Below are 13,560 nucleotides of genomic sequence, written 5' to 3'. Positions count from 1 at the left end.
AGCTGTGGCTGCCCCATCCCTGGCAGTGTTCAAGGCCAGGTTGGACACGGGCTTGGAGCAAGCTGCTCTAGTGGAAGGTGTCCCTGCCTGTGGCAGCAGTTGGAACTGGATGAGCTTTAAGGTCCCTTCCAACCCAAATCAATCTGTCATTCTACGATTCTAGGTTTAAGAAAAGGAAAAACAGAGAACTCTAAGAAAGAAAACAAACTTTTCCAAAGTTCTGGTATTACCATTACTTTCATGATGGCACAGGGAAACAATTAGACTTAAAAGAACAAAAGACACACAACCCCTCCCAAACAATTTGTTCTTTGCATTTAATCTACAAGGAAAGCTAGACCTTCAAAATGTCAGTTGACAAAGGTATTACTTCCTTGTAACATTTATAAAAGTTGTGTTTGTACCATCAGAGATATTTTTAAAGAAATGTCAAAATAGAGATAGGATCCTTTTTCCTTTATCATGTGTTTCACACACCACTTTTGGAACATTAATGAACATTGCCTCCTGCTGTTTGGGATAGATCAGATCTTTGAAGGTGCCTTTACTGCCAGCAAAGATTCCTGTGTGGAATTAAGAATATGTAACTCTTACACAAGTAAGGTTAGAACTTTTTTTTCCTGTCACCTTTTCAAATGAATATTATAAACTTGAGTAAGTGCAGCAGCAATCCTGGAAGCTATCTACAAAGTAACTGGGATGATTCAGGGAAAATTCTGCTGCTTCAATATTATTAGAAATGCTAAAGGAGCAAGACTTCTAGAGTGAACACAGGTAAGTCAGTACAGTTTGTTCTGTAAGGATAAAGAACAACTACAGTGCGACAAAGCACCCTTCTCTACAGATGCATATCCAAGCTTCAGCTCACACAGAGAATTTCAGCGTGTGTCAAACCAGACACAAGGATAACTGCTTGTGAGAAAGAGGATAATTCTGCCTTTTGAAAGCCAAGCGATACCAATCTCAGTGGAGTCATCGTGAGAAGACATTCCTGTCTCCTGGAAAGCAGCATAAACCAAATCTGAATTCTGAATAAATGTAGTTTTAGATCCTGCCCACTGGAGGGGGGTTGCAACTAGATGATCTTAAGGTCCTTTCCAACCCAAACTATTCTATGATTCTATGTTCCCATTGACATGTAGCTTAATTACTCAGATCCATGGTACAACAACAGTGTACCTGGATAGCAAACATTTCTGCCAGTTAATTATGATTTTGTAACTCGTTTTCAAACATCTCCAACAACCATAAGGCTGTTAATGAGGAGAACTGGTTGAAGACCAGGTTGGAGGGGGTCTGGGGCAATCTGGTCCAGTAGAAGGTGTCCCTGCCTGTGGCAGGGGTTGGAACTGGAGGAGCTTTAAGGTCCCTTCCGACCCAAACCAGTCTGGGATTCTATGAAAAATAAATTCTCAAGCCAACTCCTGCTCTACATTAGTATTTTGGGAGGTCAGGTGGCCCTGCTTGAGAAGGGGCTGGACGAGATGGCTTCTGGAGGTCCCTTCCAACCCCAACCATCCTGTGATGCTGCGTGATTCTGGGATTTTGTGAAAATGACACGGCTGCACTGTGTTCTGGGAACTGGGGGGAGGAGATGTGGACCGATACATGACAGCAACACTCCTTTCTGTTCATCATTCAGTCACCAGCCAGTTAAAAACATTATAAATGAGCAAACTATTAGCCGAGCATCCATACTGTAAGTACAAGAATGCTGCCCTCTGCTGTCTTTTATTTCCTTAAGTAATATAAGGTTCAAAATATGTTGAGAAATGCTGGCTTGGGTCTATACAATTGCAGAACCAGAATCTATTCTTCTGAATTTATAATTACTCACTCTGAATTAATAATGAAGAAGTAGAAAATTCAGCAAGTTACATTAGAATCATAGAACAGCTAGGGCTGGAAAGTATCATCTAGTTCCAACCCCCCTGCCATGGGCAGGGACACCTCACACTAAACCATGGCACCCAAGGCTCTGTCCAACCTGGCCTTGAACACCAACAGGGATGGAGCATTCACAACCTCCCTGGGCAACCCATTCCAGGGCCTCACCACCCTCACAGGAAAGAATTTCTTCCTTATATCCAATCTAAACTCCCCCTGTTTAAGTTTTAACCTGTTACCCCTTGTCCTATCACTACAGTCCCTAATGAAGAGTCCCACCCCAGCATCCCTATAGGCCCCCTTCAGACACTGGAAGGCTGCTCTGAGGTCTCCACGCAGCCTTCTCTTCTCCAGCCTGAACAGCCCCAACTTCCTCAGCCTGTCTTCATACAGGAGGTGCTCCAGTCCCCTGATCATCCTCGTGGCCTTCTCTGGACTTGTTCCAACAGTTCCATGTCCTTTTTATGTTGAGGACACCAGAACTGCACACAATGCTCCAGGTGAGGTCTCACAAGAGCAGAGCAGAGGGGCAGGATCACCTCCTTCGACCTGCTGGTCACGCTCCTTTGGATGCAGGCCAGGATACGGTTGCTTTCTGGGCTGCGAGTGCACACTGAAGACGGCTCATGTTCATTTTCTCATTGACCAACACCCCCAAGTCCTTCTCTGCAGGGCTGCTCTGAATCTCTTCTCTGCCCAACCTGTAGCTGTGCCTGGGATTGCTCCAACCCAGGTGTAGGACCTTGCACTTGGCATGGTTAAACCTCATGAGGTTGGCATCAGCCCACCTCACAAGCGTGTCGAGGTCCCTCTGGATGGCATTCCTTCCCTCCAGGGTATCAACCGAACCACACAGCTCGGTGTCATCGGCAAACTTGCTGAGGGCGCACTCAATCCCACTGTCCATGTCAGCGACAAAGATGGTGAACAAGACCGGTCCCAACACCGATCCCTGAGGGACAGCACTCGTTACTGGTCTCCAGCCGGACACTGAGCCATTGACCACAACTCTTTGTGTGCGGCCATCCAGCCAGTTCTTTATCCACCGAGTGGTCCATCCATCAAATTGATGTCTCCGCAATTTAAAGACAAGGATGTTGTGTGGGGCAGTGTTGAGCGCTTTGCAGAAGTCCAAACAAGTTCCTGGACAGGAAATGAGGCCACTATCACACAGTGTGAAGAGTAGGAATTGGCATTCCTACTGCTGCAAGATGTAAAACTGGTTTTCTTGAAAGTATGACTTTCTCAGTTATGTTAGGAAGCACAAGCACCAGAGGGACTCTGCCACCTCAAAAAGAATTAAAATCTGAAGATCACAAGAAAGTATACTTATAATGAAAAGAAAGTATATCTACAAAGGTTGCTGCCTTTAGAGGTTCTTCACCTTCTGTGGGTTGCATAAAACAAAGAAGATGTGCAAATACAAGAGTTGCTCCATCCCATTCAGAAAAATCTCAGGAATGCCAAGAGGACTCTTCATTAAGGCTTTGTGTTCAGACTCCAGACTAAGTGGAGACTTGATTATTATATTCTGTGTGAATGCCAGAGCAGCTGGAAATTGCAGTTACCCTGATTGTCTCTCTTCTTCCTTTCCCTCTCAATTTAGACAACTTCAATCACAGACAGATGAAGGCAGTCAGTGAAAGATGGAAACGCCTCGATGGAAAGACTCAAATGGGAATATAACATCTAACAGTTCTATTTAATCTTTCCTGAAAGTTATGATCATACTAAGCCAGGAAGCATTTACTGTCTGGTTGATTGTACCCTGGATTGTTAAGCAGTAAAATACAAATACAAAATAAAAGCATAAACTAGAGAAAGACCACAGTGGAACACAAACTTTGTTGCTCTGTGACACTCCCTGCATGAGAAAGGGCTGATAGAGAGATGAAAGCTCTGTTTTGACAAATATGAATCATACAAAGACACAAGGGCAGTTACTTCAGAGAGTAGTGTCTGTAAGAATCATGATGACCCTACTAAAAAGATGCCGAAATAATCATACAGGAATCAAGGAGTTTTAGACACAAAGAAGTCAGGCAAAAGCACCAGAAGGCCTGGCTGGATGAACAAGGAGCTCCTGGACAAACTCCAACACAAAAAGGAAGCCCACCGAGGGTGGAAGCAAGGACAGGTAGCCTGAGAGGAACAGAATAAATTGTCTGAGCAGCCAGGGATCTGGATATGAAAGCTAAAGCCCTGGTAGACTTAAAGCTGGCCAGGGATGTCAAGAGCAGTAAGAAAAGCTTCTACAGGTATGTCAGTGGTAAAATGAAGACTAGGGGAAATATGGGCCTTCTCTGAAGGTAGCAAGCAAACGCTCCACAGGGAGGCAGGCCAAGGCAGGGACTGGAAGAATGAAGAACCTCCCACTGTAGGAGATACTGAAAAGAATGGGGAAGTGGTTGAGCTATTACCAACACCCCTTTTCTTTAATTAGGTTTAAGCTCAGAAGCTCTAATGGGGAAAGAGTGTGAAGCTCCTGGTACTCCCCTCTTCAGGTATTCTGCAATAAGGATCAGGGGGGATGTAAACTGAAGCATCCCATATGCACACACACATCAGCGTGTTTATGTTTTTTCATTAATTCTCCCTGTGAAGTTATGACAGAAAAAGTAGGGACGCAGCCTACAGGCAGCTCTGCAAGAGTATTAAATGAAAACTGTAGTTTGCAATTAAGCATAATGTCATCAAATGTATGGATTCACTTACAGTATGTGTACAGTATGAACAGATTTCTTCAAGCCAAAACTCTCTGTTGTATGTATGAAGTCTTAACTCCTATACTTTGTACATAACCTGCCCTATCCCTGGGACCACCACCTTCTCTGACTCTCCCTCGCTCTCTTGTTAGGAACACAATTATCTCTCAAGTATTCCATTCTCCAAAACCAAGCCATCACTACAATTATAATCTATAACCTTACAACAGTATTGCTGCAGTGTTCCCTTCAGTGCTGTTTCTAACCACTGCTGATTTCAGGCGCAATCTAACTGCACAGAAACCATGCCAGTGTCAGCTGAAAGCAGGAGTCAGGAACTGTTTGTGCAACGACCACTTCTGTGCTTCAAGAAGGTGAGCATGGAAAGCTGGTGCATTCTTCCAACAAACTTTCAGATCAAAACTGTCTTGATCTGTGCGTTTTGTACAATCCTGAGAATAACACCTCGTTTTCCATACACAGCAGTGACAAATAATGTCTGACCTTCCCCTGCGAGGAGGCTGATTCTTTACTCTGCATGTTCTGGTTCACTTACCACACCAGATGTGAGAAGGAACAGGGAAAACACCCTTGTTTTTAAAGACTTGTGTGCACCACCAGTGTTCAACAATCAGTGGGAATTTTTCCTAGCCTCAAGCACAGTTCATCCCCTTCACGAACATACTGAATTATTCCTGCCACTATTTATAGTTCAGCCTATAATTTGTTACATCAACTGAAACTCTTTCGGCTCAGCTGACCCGCTATACCTTCTGCATGCTTGGTGAATAGAGGATTATTGAGTTAAGTCAGTGTATCATGGACTGACGTCACCCATGGCTGACGAGGAAGACCTCTACTGCTCAGACAACACGTAGCTATTGTGTCCCCTGAAAGATGTATTTAACATTCTCTGTACAAACAAAGTAGCTGTAACACAGGCTTTTTTATCATCTCTTTGACGTGGGAACATACTTGGTCTTCAAAATCACACAGTCGCCACAGTAAAACAAAGCCACAAGTGTTCTGACCTCAAGCTTCTCCTCCCAGAGGAGCTGATGGGACAGAAAGAAGGATTATGATAAAAAATTAGGAAACATCTTATGCTTTTTCATGCATTCACTTGATATTTTAAGGAAAGGAATTTGCTAACTTCTTAGTTAGACCCTGAAAAACAACCACCACTGGCTTTGGTATTTTTAACAGAAGCAAAGAGCAAGATGTAGCTACTGGTCTAAGGTACTCCCCCTAAGGAGTAGGGGACATGGCGCGTAAATCTCTTCCTCTACCTGAACTGTAGTAGCTCAGTTCCCTGCTTATCAGGCTAACAAGCATTGTGGTCTCAATTTCTCCCTTTAAAGTTTTCTACTGTGCACAGATAACTTACTAAAACAAAAGGCTAGTAAGTGAGTAAGCTCACGCTGCAGGCCAGTCATCCAGGAGTAACCTAGGATGTAACAGCTGACCTCCAGTCCTCAGCAAAATACAGGTGGATCAGCAGCATCAGAAAATACCAACAGAAACCCCATCAGAAAATGCAAGTTTTAAGCCCTATTGAGGAGAAGAGGAATTTGAACTTTGCAACCTCATGTTCTGTGTGCGTTATCCCCCAAATGGCCACACGAACACTTACAAAAACCTTCCCAGAACAGTGTTGGGAATGCAGCCTCTCCAGCAAGCTTCTTCCCAGCTGAAACGCCTCCATAATTTTAAGATGGCCAAGACTATAACTTCAGCAAATAACTTCTTCACATGAAAATGCCTAGCTTTTAAAGCAAGTAAGAGCACTTAGCACTTAATGGCATACCTAACATAACCCACTGTTCACCATTACCCTCAGACCACTATTTGTTCTCTGAACAACATAAAAATACTTTTGTAACTAAAAATCCCCAAAGCAATTTAAGGATTATTATTAATGGGTAATTCACCTCCTTAAAATTCCCATGGAAAAATCACTTTACTCTTTTTCTGTTTTGTTTCTAAAAGTCAAGAACTGCTGTAGCACTGCTGGGCATTGTTAAGTAGCTGCCTGCAGATTTCAGTTCTTTCATTTGATTTCAGAATAAAAAAGCCCACCAAGGTCTAAAATGTCCTATTCACAAACAGATTCCAGTTATAGCATCAACAAAAAAACTCCACTTCTTTTGAAGATGATGAATGCTGAGTTGCATATTATTCACATTTAAACCAGATTTATCCCAAAGGGGACAGGACACGGAATGGCTTCCTGTACTTTTTACCCTCTACATTACTCAGTACAACTCTCCTTTTAACAAAATAACCAGGTATCTTGAGATATCCTAATATATCTGTGCTGGCAAGCATGATAATTTAAATATCTCTCTATATATAGAAATTTAAATTATATGCCCCATGTTACAACATGTTACTTGGAGAGTTACTCAAGGTGGTTTTCACTGATCCATGCTGCAACCTGTCCTAGGCCCTCCAGTAAACCTGGGATGCAAAAAAGGAGGAAAATAAGAGGGCAGAAAGTTGGAAACCGTAGAAGAGAAGATCAGTAATAAAAGGCCTCGTAGATCTTAGTAAGATACCATCACCAACTCAAAGGAGTAACAGTAAATTTGAACATTAATCATTAATATAAAGGAATAAAGAAAAGGTAAAGTTAAAATTCAAAACCCTTGAAAGGGGATTTATGACTCCTGAAGACCTCAACTATACTCATTTAAAGGTGGTCCCTCTTTTCAATTTTTAACTCTTTCACGTTCTCAAAGCCTAAATCAAACACAACTTCCAGCTCTCTGCAAGACAACACAAGCAGGTCTGACACTTCTTATGCTCCCCAGATTAGTTTGCAGACATGAACACTTGCAGCACCGTCTGCAGTTCTGGTGTCCTCAACATAAGGAGGACATGGAACTGTTGGAACAAGTCCAGAGGAGGCCACAAGGATGATCAGGGGACTGGAGCACCTCCTTCTGTATGAAAACAGGCTGAGGAAGTTGGGGCTGTTCAGCCTGGAGAAGAGAAGGCTGCATGGAGATCTCAGAGCAGCTGCCAGTGTCTGAAGGGGGCTACAAGGATGCTGGAGAGAGACTCTTCATTAGGGACTGTAGTGACAGGCCAAGGGGTGATGGGTTCAAAATGCAACAGCAGAAGTTCAGGTTAGATCTAAGGAAGAAGTTCTTCCCTGTGATGGTGCTGAGGCACTGGAACAGGTTGCCCAAAGCAGTGGTAAATGCTCCATCCCTGGCAGTGCTCAAGGCCAGACTGGACACAGCCTTGGGCAACATGGTCTGGTGTGAGGTGTCCTTGACCGTGGCAGGGGGGTTGGAACTGGATGAGCTTAAGGTCCTTTCCAACCCAAACCATTCTATGATTCTGTGCTGTGTGATCCCAGTTCCCACAGTCCAAGCACAAAGCAGTGCAGCACAGAATTATCACCATTAATATGTTAAGAGAGCCCACGCATTATTGCCCTTAGAAATTCCTTGCATTTGACTACCAGTTTTGTTGGGTTATTATGTATTACTGCATTTTGGAAAAATAGAAAGCTTTTCGCTTTCAGTGTGGGGTGTTGCAGGCCTTTTTTTCCAGATCTCATAAACAGAGAATCTAATTTAAGGTTATACATTCATTCAGATGTGACAGCTAATGAAAAAAGCACACATAACTTTACCTTGTCACTGTTCTTGTATTTTTCCCAGCTTTTCAGCATCTTCACCCATTTTGTAGTCCTTTCAATTTCAAGGTGCTTTTGCTGAAAAGAAATGAGAAGTTTTTACTTTTCCAAAATGAATACATTTCAAATTATGATTTTCTAAAAATATTGAAAGTTGAGCATAGCATCATCAACTCTTCATGCCATCATCTAAGAACAGCAACAAGGAGTAACACTGGTTCACTTAAAACAGCCAATCCAAAATCAAGCAGAAACCCTTGTTTTCAGCTCTATGTAAGGAACTGTATTTTGTAAGAAGAGTTTATCTACGAGATTTATAAAAGTTTCTTCTCCTACACATTTTAGGCAAGTACAAAAACCTGCAATCTGTTTTTCTACTTGGTAAATTTTCAGTGATCACACAAAACATCCCTACTTAAAAAGCACAAAGAACACAAACAAAAACAAGTGGATGCAAGAGCAACGGTGCAGGAGCAGAAGTGGGAACAAGCTCTGATTCTGGGTATTAAGAGCAAGAAAGCCTTGCTGCACTTCTCATCCTTGGCTTGCTACATTTTTCCTAAGTGGCTCCGTATCCAATGTCAAGGGTTTCTTCTAAAGGTAAGATCTACTTGCTTAAATTCTATTACTGACAAGAGGGTTTCAGCAACAAGGTGATAAAATGAGAAATCAAACCAAAACGAACTCCATCTTCTCAAGATAAATACTTATATTAAGTAGTATAACAAGTAACATAATAAAAATGTGAATTCGACACGTTACTTATATTATAGATAGTTTTAAAAGCACAGGACAACCTCACTGCCTTAAAGGCCATCCTGCCTATGAAAACCTTGCTACAGCTGCCATCAATTTCTTGAACTTGGGAACCAAAAAAACTTAATAAGAAGCTTTTTAGTGTGTATTTCACATGCTGTAAAGTAGGTTAGGTGTCTCTGATTATATATATTATATATATGATTTTATAATTATCTAATTATATATAATTAGATATATATTATATATTACAAAGTTAACTATTAATTGTATTTTTAATTTTCTTTTAAAATTACACTTTTCAACTCTTTTTTGGAGCTGAGGATCCACACTGAAAAAGCTAAAGCAGAAAAATGTACATGTGTGGCTACTGCCTTCTCTTCAGAGATGAATACAAACAGGGGGCTTTGTAAAGGACAGCTTCCCTCTACATCCAACTTCAAATCCAAGGTTTAATCAAGACAGAAAAGACATTCTGTTTCATATGTTTAGTGATGCAACCTGGTAATAATGTAAGAGTTTAATTTCAAAGCTCTGCAGGATACTGAAAACTTATTAATACTTCCATTAAGTATTCATTAAATCAACTTGCATCTGAAATGTTGGGGAAAAATAGAAAAGAAAATTACTACTTATTGTCGCAATAGAATTCTAACTTTACTTCCAGCTTTTGCTCATCAGAACTGGTACATTCTTTCTGGGGTATCAATGCAACAAAATAGGCAAAGGAATCCTTTAATCCAGGAGCCCAAAGCCTTGCACTTGCAGAAATACAGCTTGATAGAATCATAGAATAGTTAGGGTTGGAAAGGACCTTAAGATCATCTAGTTCCAACCCCCCTGCCATAGGCAGGGACAACTCACACTAAATCATCTCACCCAAGGCTCTGTCCAACCTGGCCTTGAATACTGCCAGGGATGGAGCATTCACAACCTCCCTGGGCAACCCATTCCAGGGCCTCACTACTCTAACAGGAAAGAATTTCCTCCTTATAGCCAATCTAAACTTCCCCTGTTTAAGTTTCAACCTGTTACCCCTTGTCCTATCACACAGTCCCTAATGAAGAGGCCCTCTCCAGCATTCCTATAGGCCCACTTCAGATACTGGAAGGCTGCTTGAGGTCTCCACGCAGCCTTCTCTTCTCCAGGCTGAACAGCCCCAACTTCCTCAGCCTGTCTTCATACGGGAGGTGCTCCAGCTTGATGACTGCTGCGGTCCAGCCCAACCACAATTCAGTCCACGAAGTGTCCTGGAAATACGCTAGTTTAGGGTTTTTAAGTTGCTCTTATTTGAATCCAACTGACGGGAGCCTGACACAAACTTATGGGGAAAGAAGTGCCTCTACTCTTTCAACCTTAACTTACCTAGCTATTCATGCTGCAATCAACTGCCCACATTCTTGTTCAGGTTCCATGCCATGTATGGTAATAGCTCAGCCACTTACCTATTATTTAATTAAAACACTTTTCTTAAGAGTTAGGTTAAAGGGGACCTGTGGAAAAACTACCAAAACCTGCTGCTTCCAGATTTCACAAGTTTCACAACACCGTGATTCCCCCCCACACTCACAACCTCTCTAAGAAATAAGCTCTTTTAACATCTCTTCAAGCGGATGTTCTCCAGGCATAGTTTAGATTGCAGGAATAACACTGGTATCAAGCCAGGAAAGGTCTCTGCCCTCAACATGTTGTTCAAATAATCTGCAAGAAAAATAAAACCTGATCGGCTCCCCCAGTCTTTTTGTTTGTATGTTTGATCTGCTTTCAAGGGTTTTGTTCTTTCGAGACAGCAGATCACTTCATTTGTAGGTTTGTTCAAGCTTTTAAGTCTTCTGTGTCAATTTATCCTAGTTCTCAAGTGATGATACTGTAGTCAAAATAGCAATTATTTCTGTGCTCAGTGGCTGAAAACTTCTAGCTAGTTTATGTTCACTTTCATGTCTAACAGATGCAACACTGGAACCATGGACAGATCTAACAGCTCATTGCAGAGCAGAGCGATGCTGCTGCTGCTCTTTCGGGTAAGTTCCATGTAGCTGTCACCAAAAAAAGAATAAATCCATTTATTTACCTTCTGAGTACATTTTACACTTTGAAGCAATTTTGCCACTGGCAATAACAGAATCCCCAACTGAAGCAAAGAAGGCTTCTTTCTCCTGTGTCAGTAAATAATATGCTACTGAAAGCGTGAAGTTGGGTTGGCAAGCATCCATCTTCCGTGCAGCACTCTGTCCTCCTGGAGATCAAGTGTGCTGGAGGTAAGGCTTAATGCAATGCTTCAGCAGAAGCCTCAGACAAAACCAGAACTCACTGAACTGTTCCCTGGAGAATTTGTAATAAAGTAAACCAAAGAAAACCAAACAAACTGAAAATTACCTACAAAACATTTCATAGCCCTTCAACAACAGAGTCACACACAGATTCAAGATTTCCTAAGGTCAGTTCTGTCTGCTTGTCTCCTCTAGCTGATCTTTCCTCCCCTTGTTTTACCTCAAATGTGCTGGATGGTTAACCTAAAGGATAAGTTATCCATGATGCAGGACAACAATTCAATGCATTTAAGTCACCAAGCACGCAGCAGGGTAATGAAGCACCAAAACTGCCTTGCATTCACTGTAATAATGGTTATTCTAGAAGTATTGCACATGTAAATACACAAGCAGAAAACCCATCTTAAACCCTTTACACTACAGGGTACATGAAGAACAGAGATTCAGAATTCACAAGGACACAACAATTCTTTACAGAAGGGGCAAACTAAATGAAAACACGGCTTAGGAATATCTTTAAAAATTCAGAAGTAAGGCAAAAGGAAAGCATGAAGAGTTCTGCCAAGTAAATGCCTTTAAAATATATTGCACAGAAAGCTTTTAGTCTTAGCCTATGTTAACATGACACATGAATTACCCTGTTAGTGGTATCTTGAACATTGTAAATATTCAAACACAGCTGACAGAAGGCAGATAAACCTCAAACCAGCAGAGGTCAGGGCATCACCAGGAGTAGAGCCAGGAGCCTAACGCAGGAGTGTCACTGCATGATTACAAAACGCACCAGATTTGCAATTTAACATTGATTCAATAAATACAGTTTCTATGCTGACATTTTGTCTGAGACAGCACAAATAAAATATGAGACAGAGAACTGAGACACTATTTTCCCCCCAGTAATTTAAGGCTACCTACAAAGACACGGTGAATCAGAGCTTTAGTACACATACACCACAGTAACTGCAAGCTGTCTAATGTATGCTCATAGACTCACCCCCTGCTGCATCCTTCTGATGGAAATGAAATTCTATGCACACTCACTATGTTATTAAATGTAATGAAACATCACAGGAAAACCAACTATTTCAGGCTGAGTACACAGAAACACACAAGAACCAAGGCAAAACAAAAGGGACTCAGAAGTTCCCTTCCTTTATGAGAAGTGTTTCTTACCAGTCCTATAATGAAGCTCCAAATAACTCATTTTCAGAAGCGCTCCTACTCAACACCCAGGGAGCTGTGCTGCCTTGAAACAAGTCATTCCATCCCTCTTCCATGCCCTCTACTGATTTGTGCAGCCAAAAGGACTAACTGATCATACAGAAGATCAATATGGGACAAACAAGAATAACCTAATTTGGTCTTGGATATAACTACAGGGCTGACAGACCAAGGAGAAATACCAATAGTAACTAGGCCCAGACAAGTAGAAATTCAGCTCCAGATAATTTCAATAAAAAGCTTTCCACGTTCCCAAAGCATCAGATCCCAAACTTCTCCTCCAACACCCTCCAGCAGCAGCAGGATTTTTGGACTAGGGCCTGCACCAGCTGCTGCCAGGTCTTGCATGTCCATAGTGTATATGTCAAGGGTCATTAAGTTTCAGTGGCAGCCGGGATATTTGTCACCATTTCCCAAAGCAGAAAAGCGTGCTTCACTGCTCAGGGGACAGCCACCTACACATCAGCATCAAAGCCACCACCTCACTTGGACAGTCCAGCAAGCCAGCACAGCTGGTGACAGCTCACAGCACAGAGACAATAGCTCCCTCAGGACAGAGCTGGGTGCACTCTCTTCAGGAGCTCTGTTTCCTTTACTAGATCATATGATGGGTGAGGAAAACTCACGTCTCATTCCAGCTAGTACCTCTAAGCTTGTGCAGGCCCCAAGGGATCTGTGGGTGAGTTAACATGGCCTTGAGGACCACAATCCTTACAGGATTCTGAACATGTTTCTTTGAGAATGCAAATCACTAAATGCTTCATCTCCTCATTTCATAGGGATTTGTGTGAAGAGAGTCATAAACCTGTAAACGTTCACTTCCTAGTCAAAAAGCTGGATGCCACTGGACCTACCTTTTCTGCCGCTGCATCATGGACAGGAAGCTCCTGTGGACTGAAAACAAAGATGGAATTCACATTACTCTTGGGTCATCTTGGCACAAAATCATTTCTGTATAGGTCTTACAAGTAGTCATTTACAGTAGCAACATGTAGTAATGAACAAATAAGAATTCAGATCTTTAGGGAACTAAGACAATGACACACAGGAGCCCCTGGGATTTGTTTTGGAG

At 42.1% G+C, this 13,560-nt stretch overlaps 1 protein-coding gene across 3 annotated transcripts in view; it reads right to left on the bottom strand.

The window, feature by feature from the left end:
• Window positions 1–13,560, bottom strand: part of USP6NL (USP6 N-terminal like) — a 117,463-nt gene that overhangs the window by 32,270 nt on the left and 71,633 nt on the right. For 2 of the 3 annotated variants that reach the window (XM_057403765.1, XM_057403768.1), the window contains exons 4-5: window positions 13,343–13,382; window positions 8,239–8,319 (exon numbers count right to left, since the gene is read on the bottom strand). In XM_057403765.1, the coding sequence (XP_057259748.1) occupies window positions 8,239–8,319; window positions 13,343–13,382 (121 nt within the window). The remainder of the gene's footprint in view (window positions 1–8,238; window positions 8,320–13,342; window positions 13,383–13,560) is intronic. The other variant, XM_057403769.1, reaches the window with a different exon arrangement.

Source organism: Pezoporus wallicus, unplaced genomic scaffold (assembly GCF_028554395.1).
Source record: "Pezoporus wallicus isolate ANWC-B61680 ecotype Strahan unplaced genomic scaffold, APGP_CSIRO_Pwel_v1 contig_6978, whole genome shotgun sequence".
NCBI classification, from domain to species: Eukaryota; Metazoa; Chordata; class Aves; order Psittaciformes; family Psittacidae; genus Pezoporus; species Pezoporus wallicus.
This window is presented reverse-complemented; position numbering and strand designations above follow the sequence as displayed.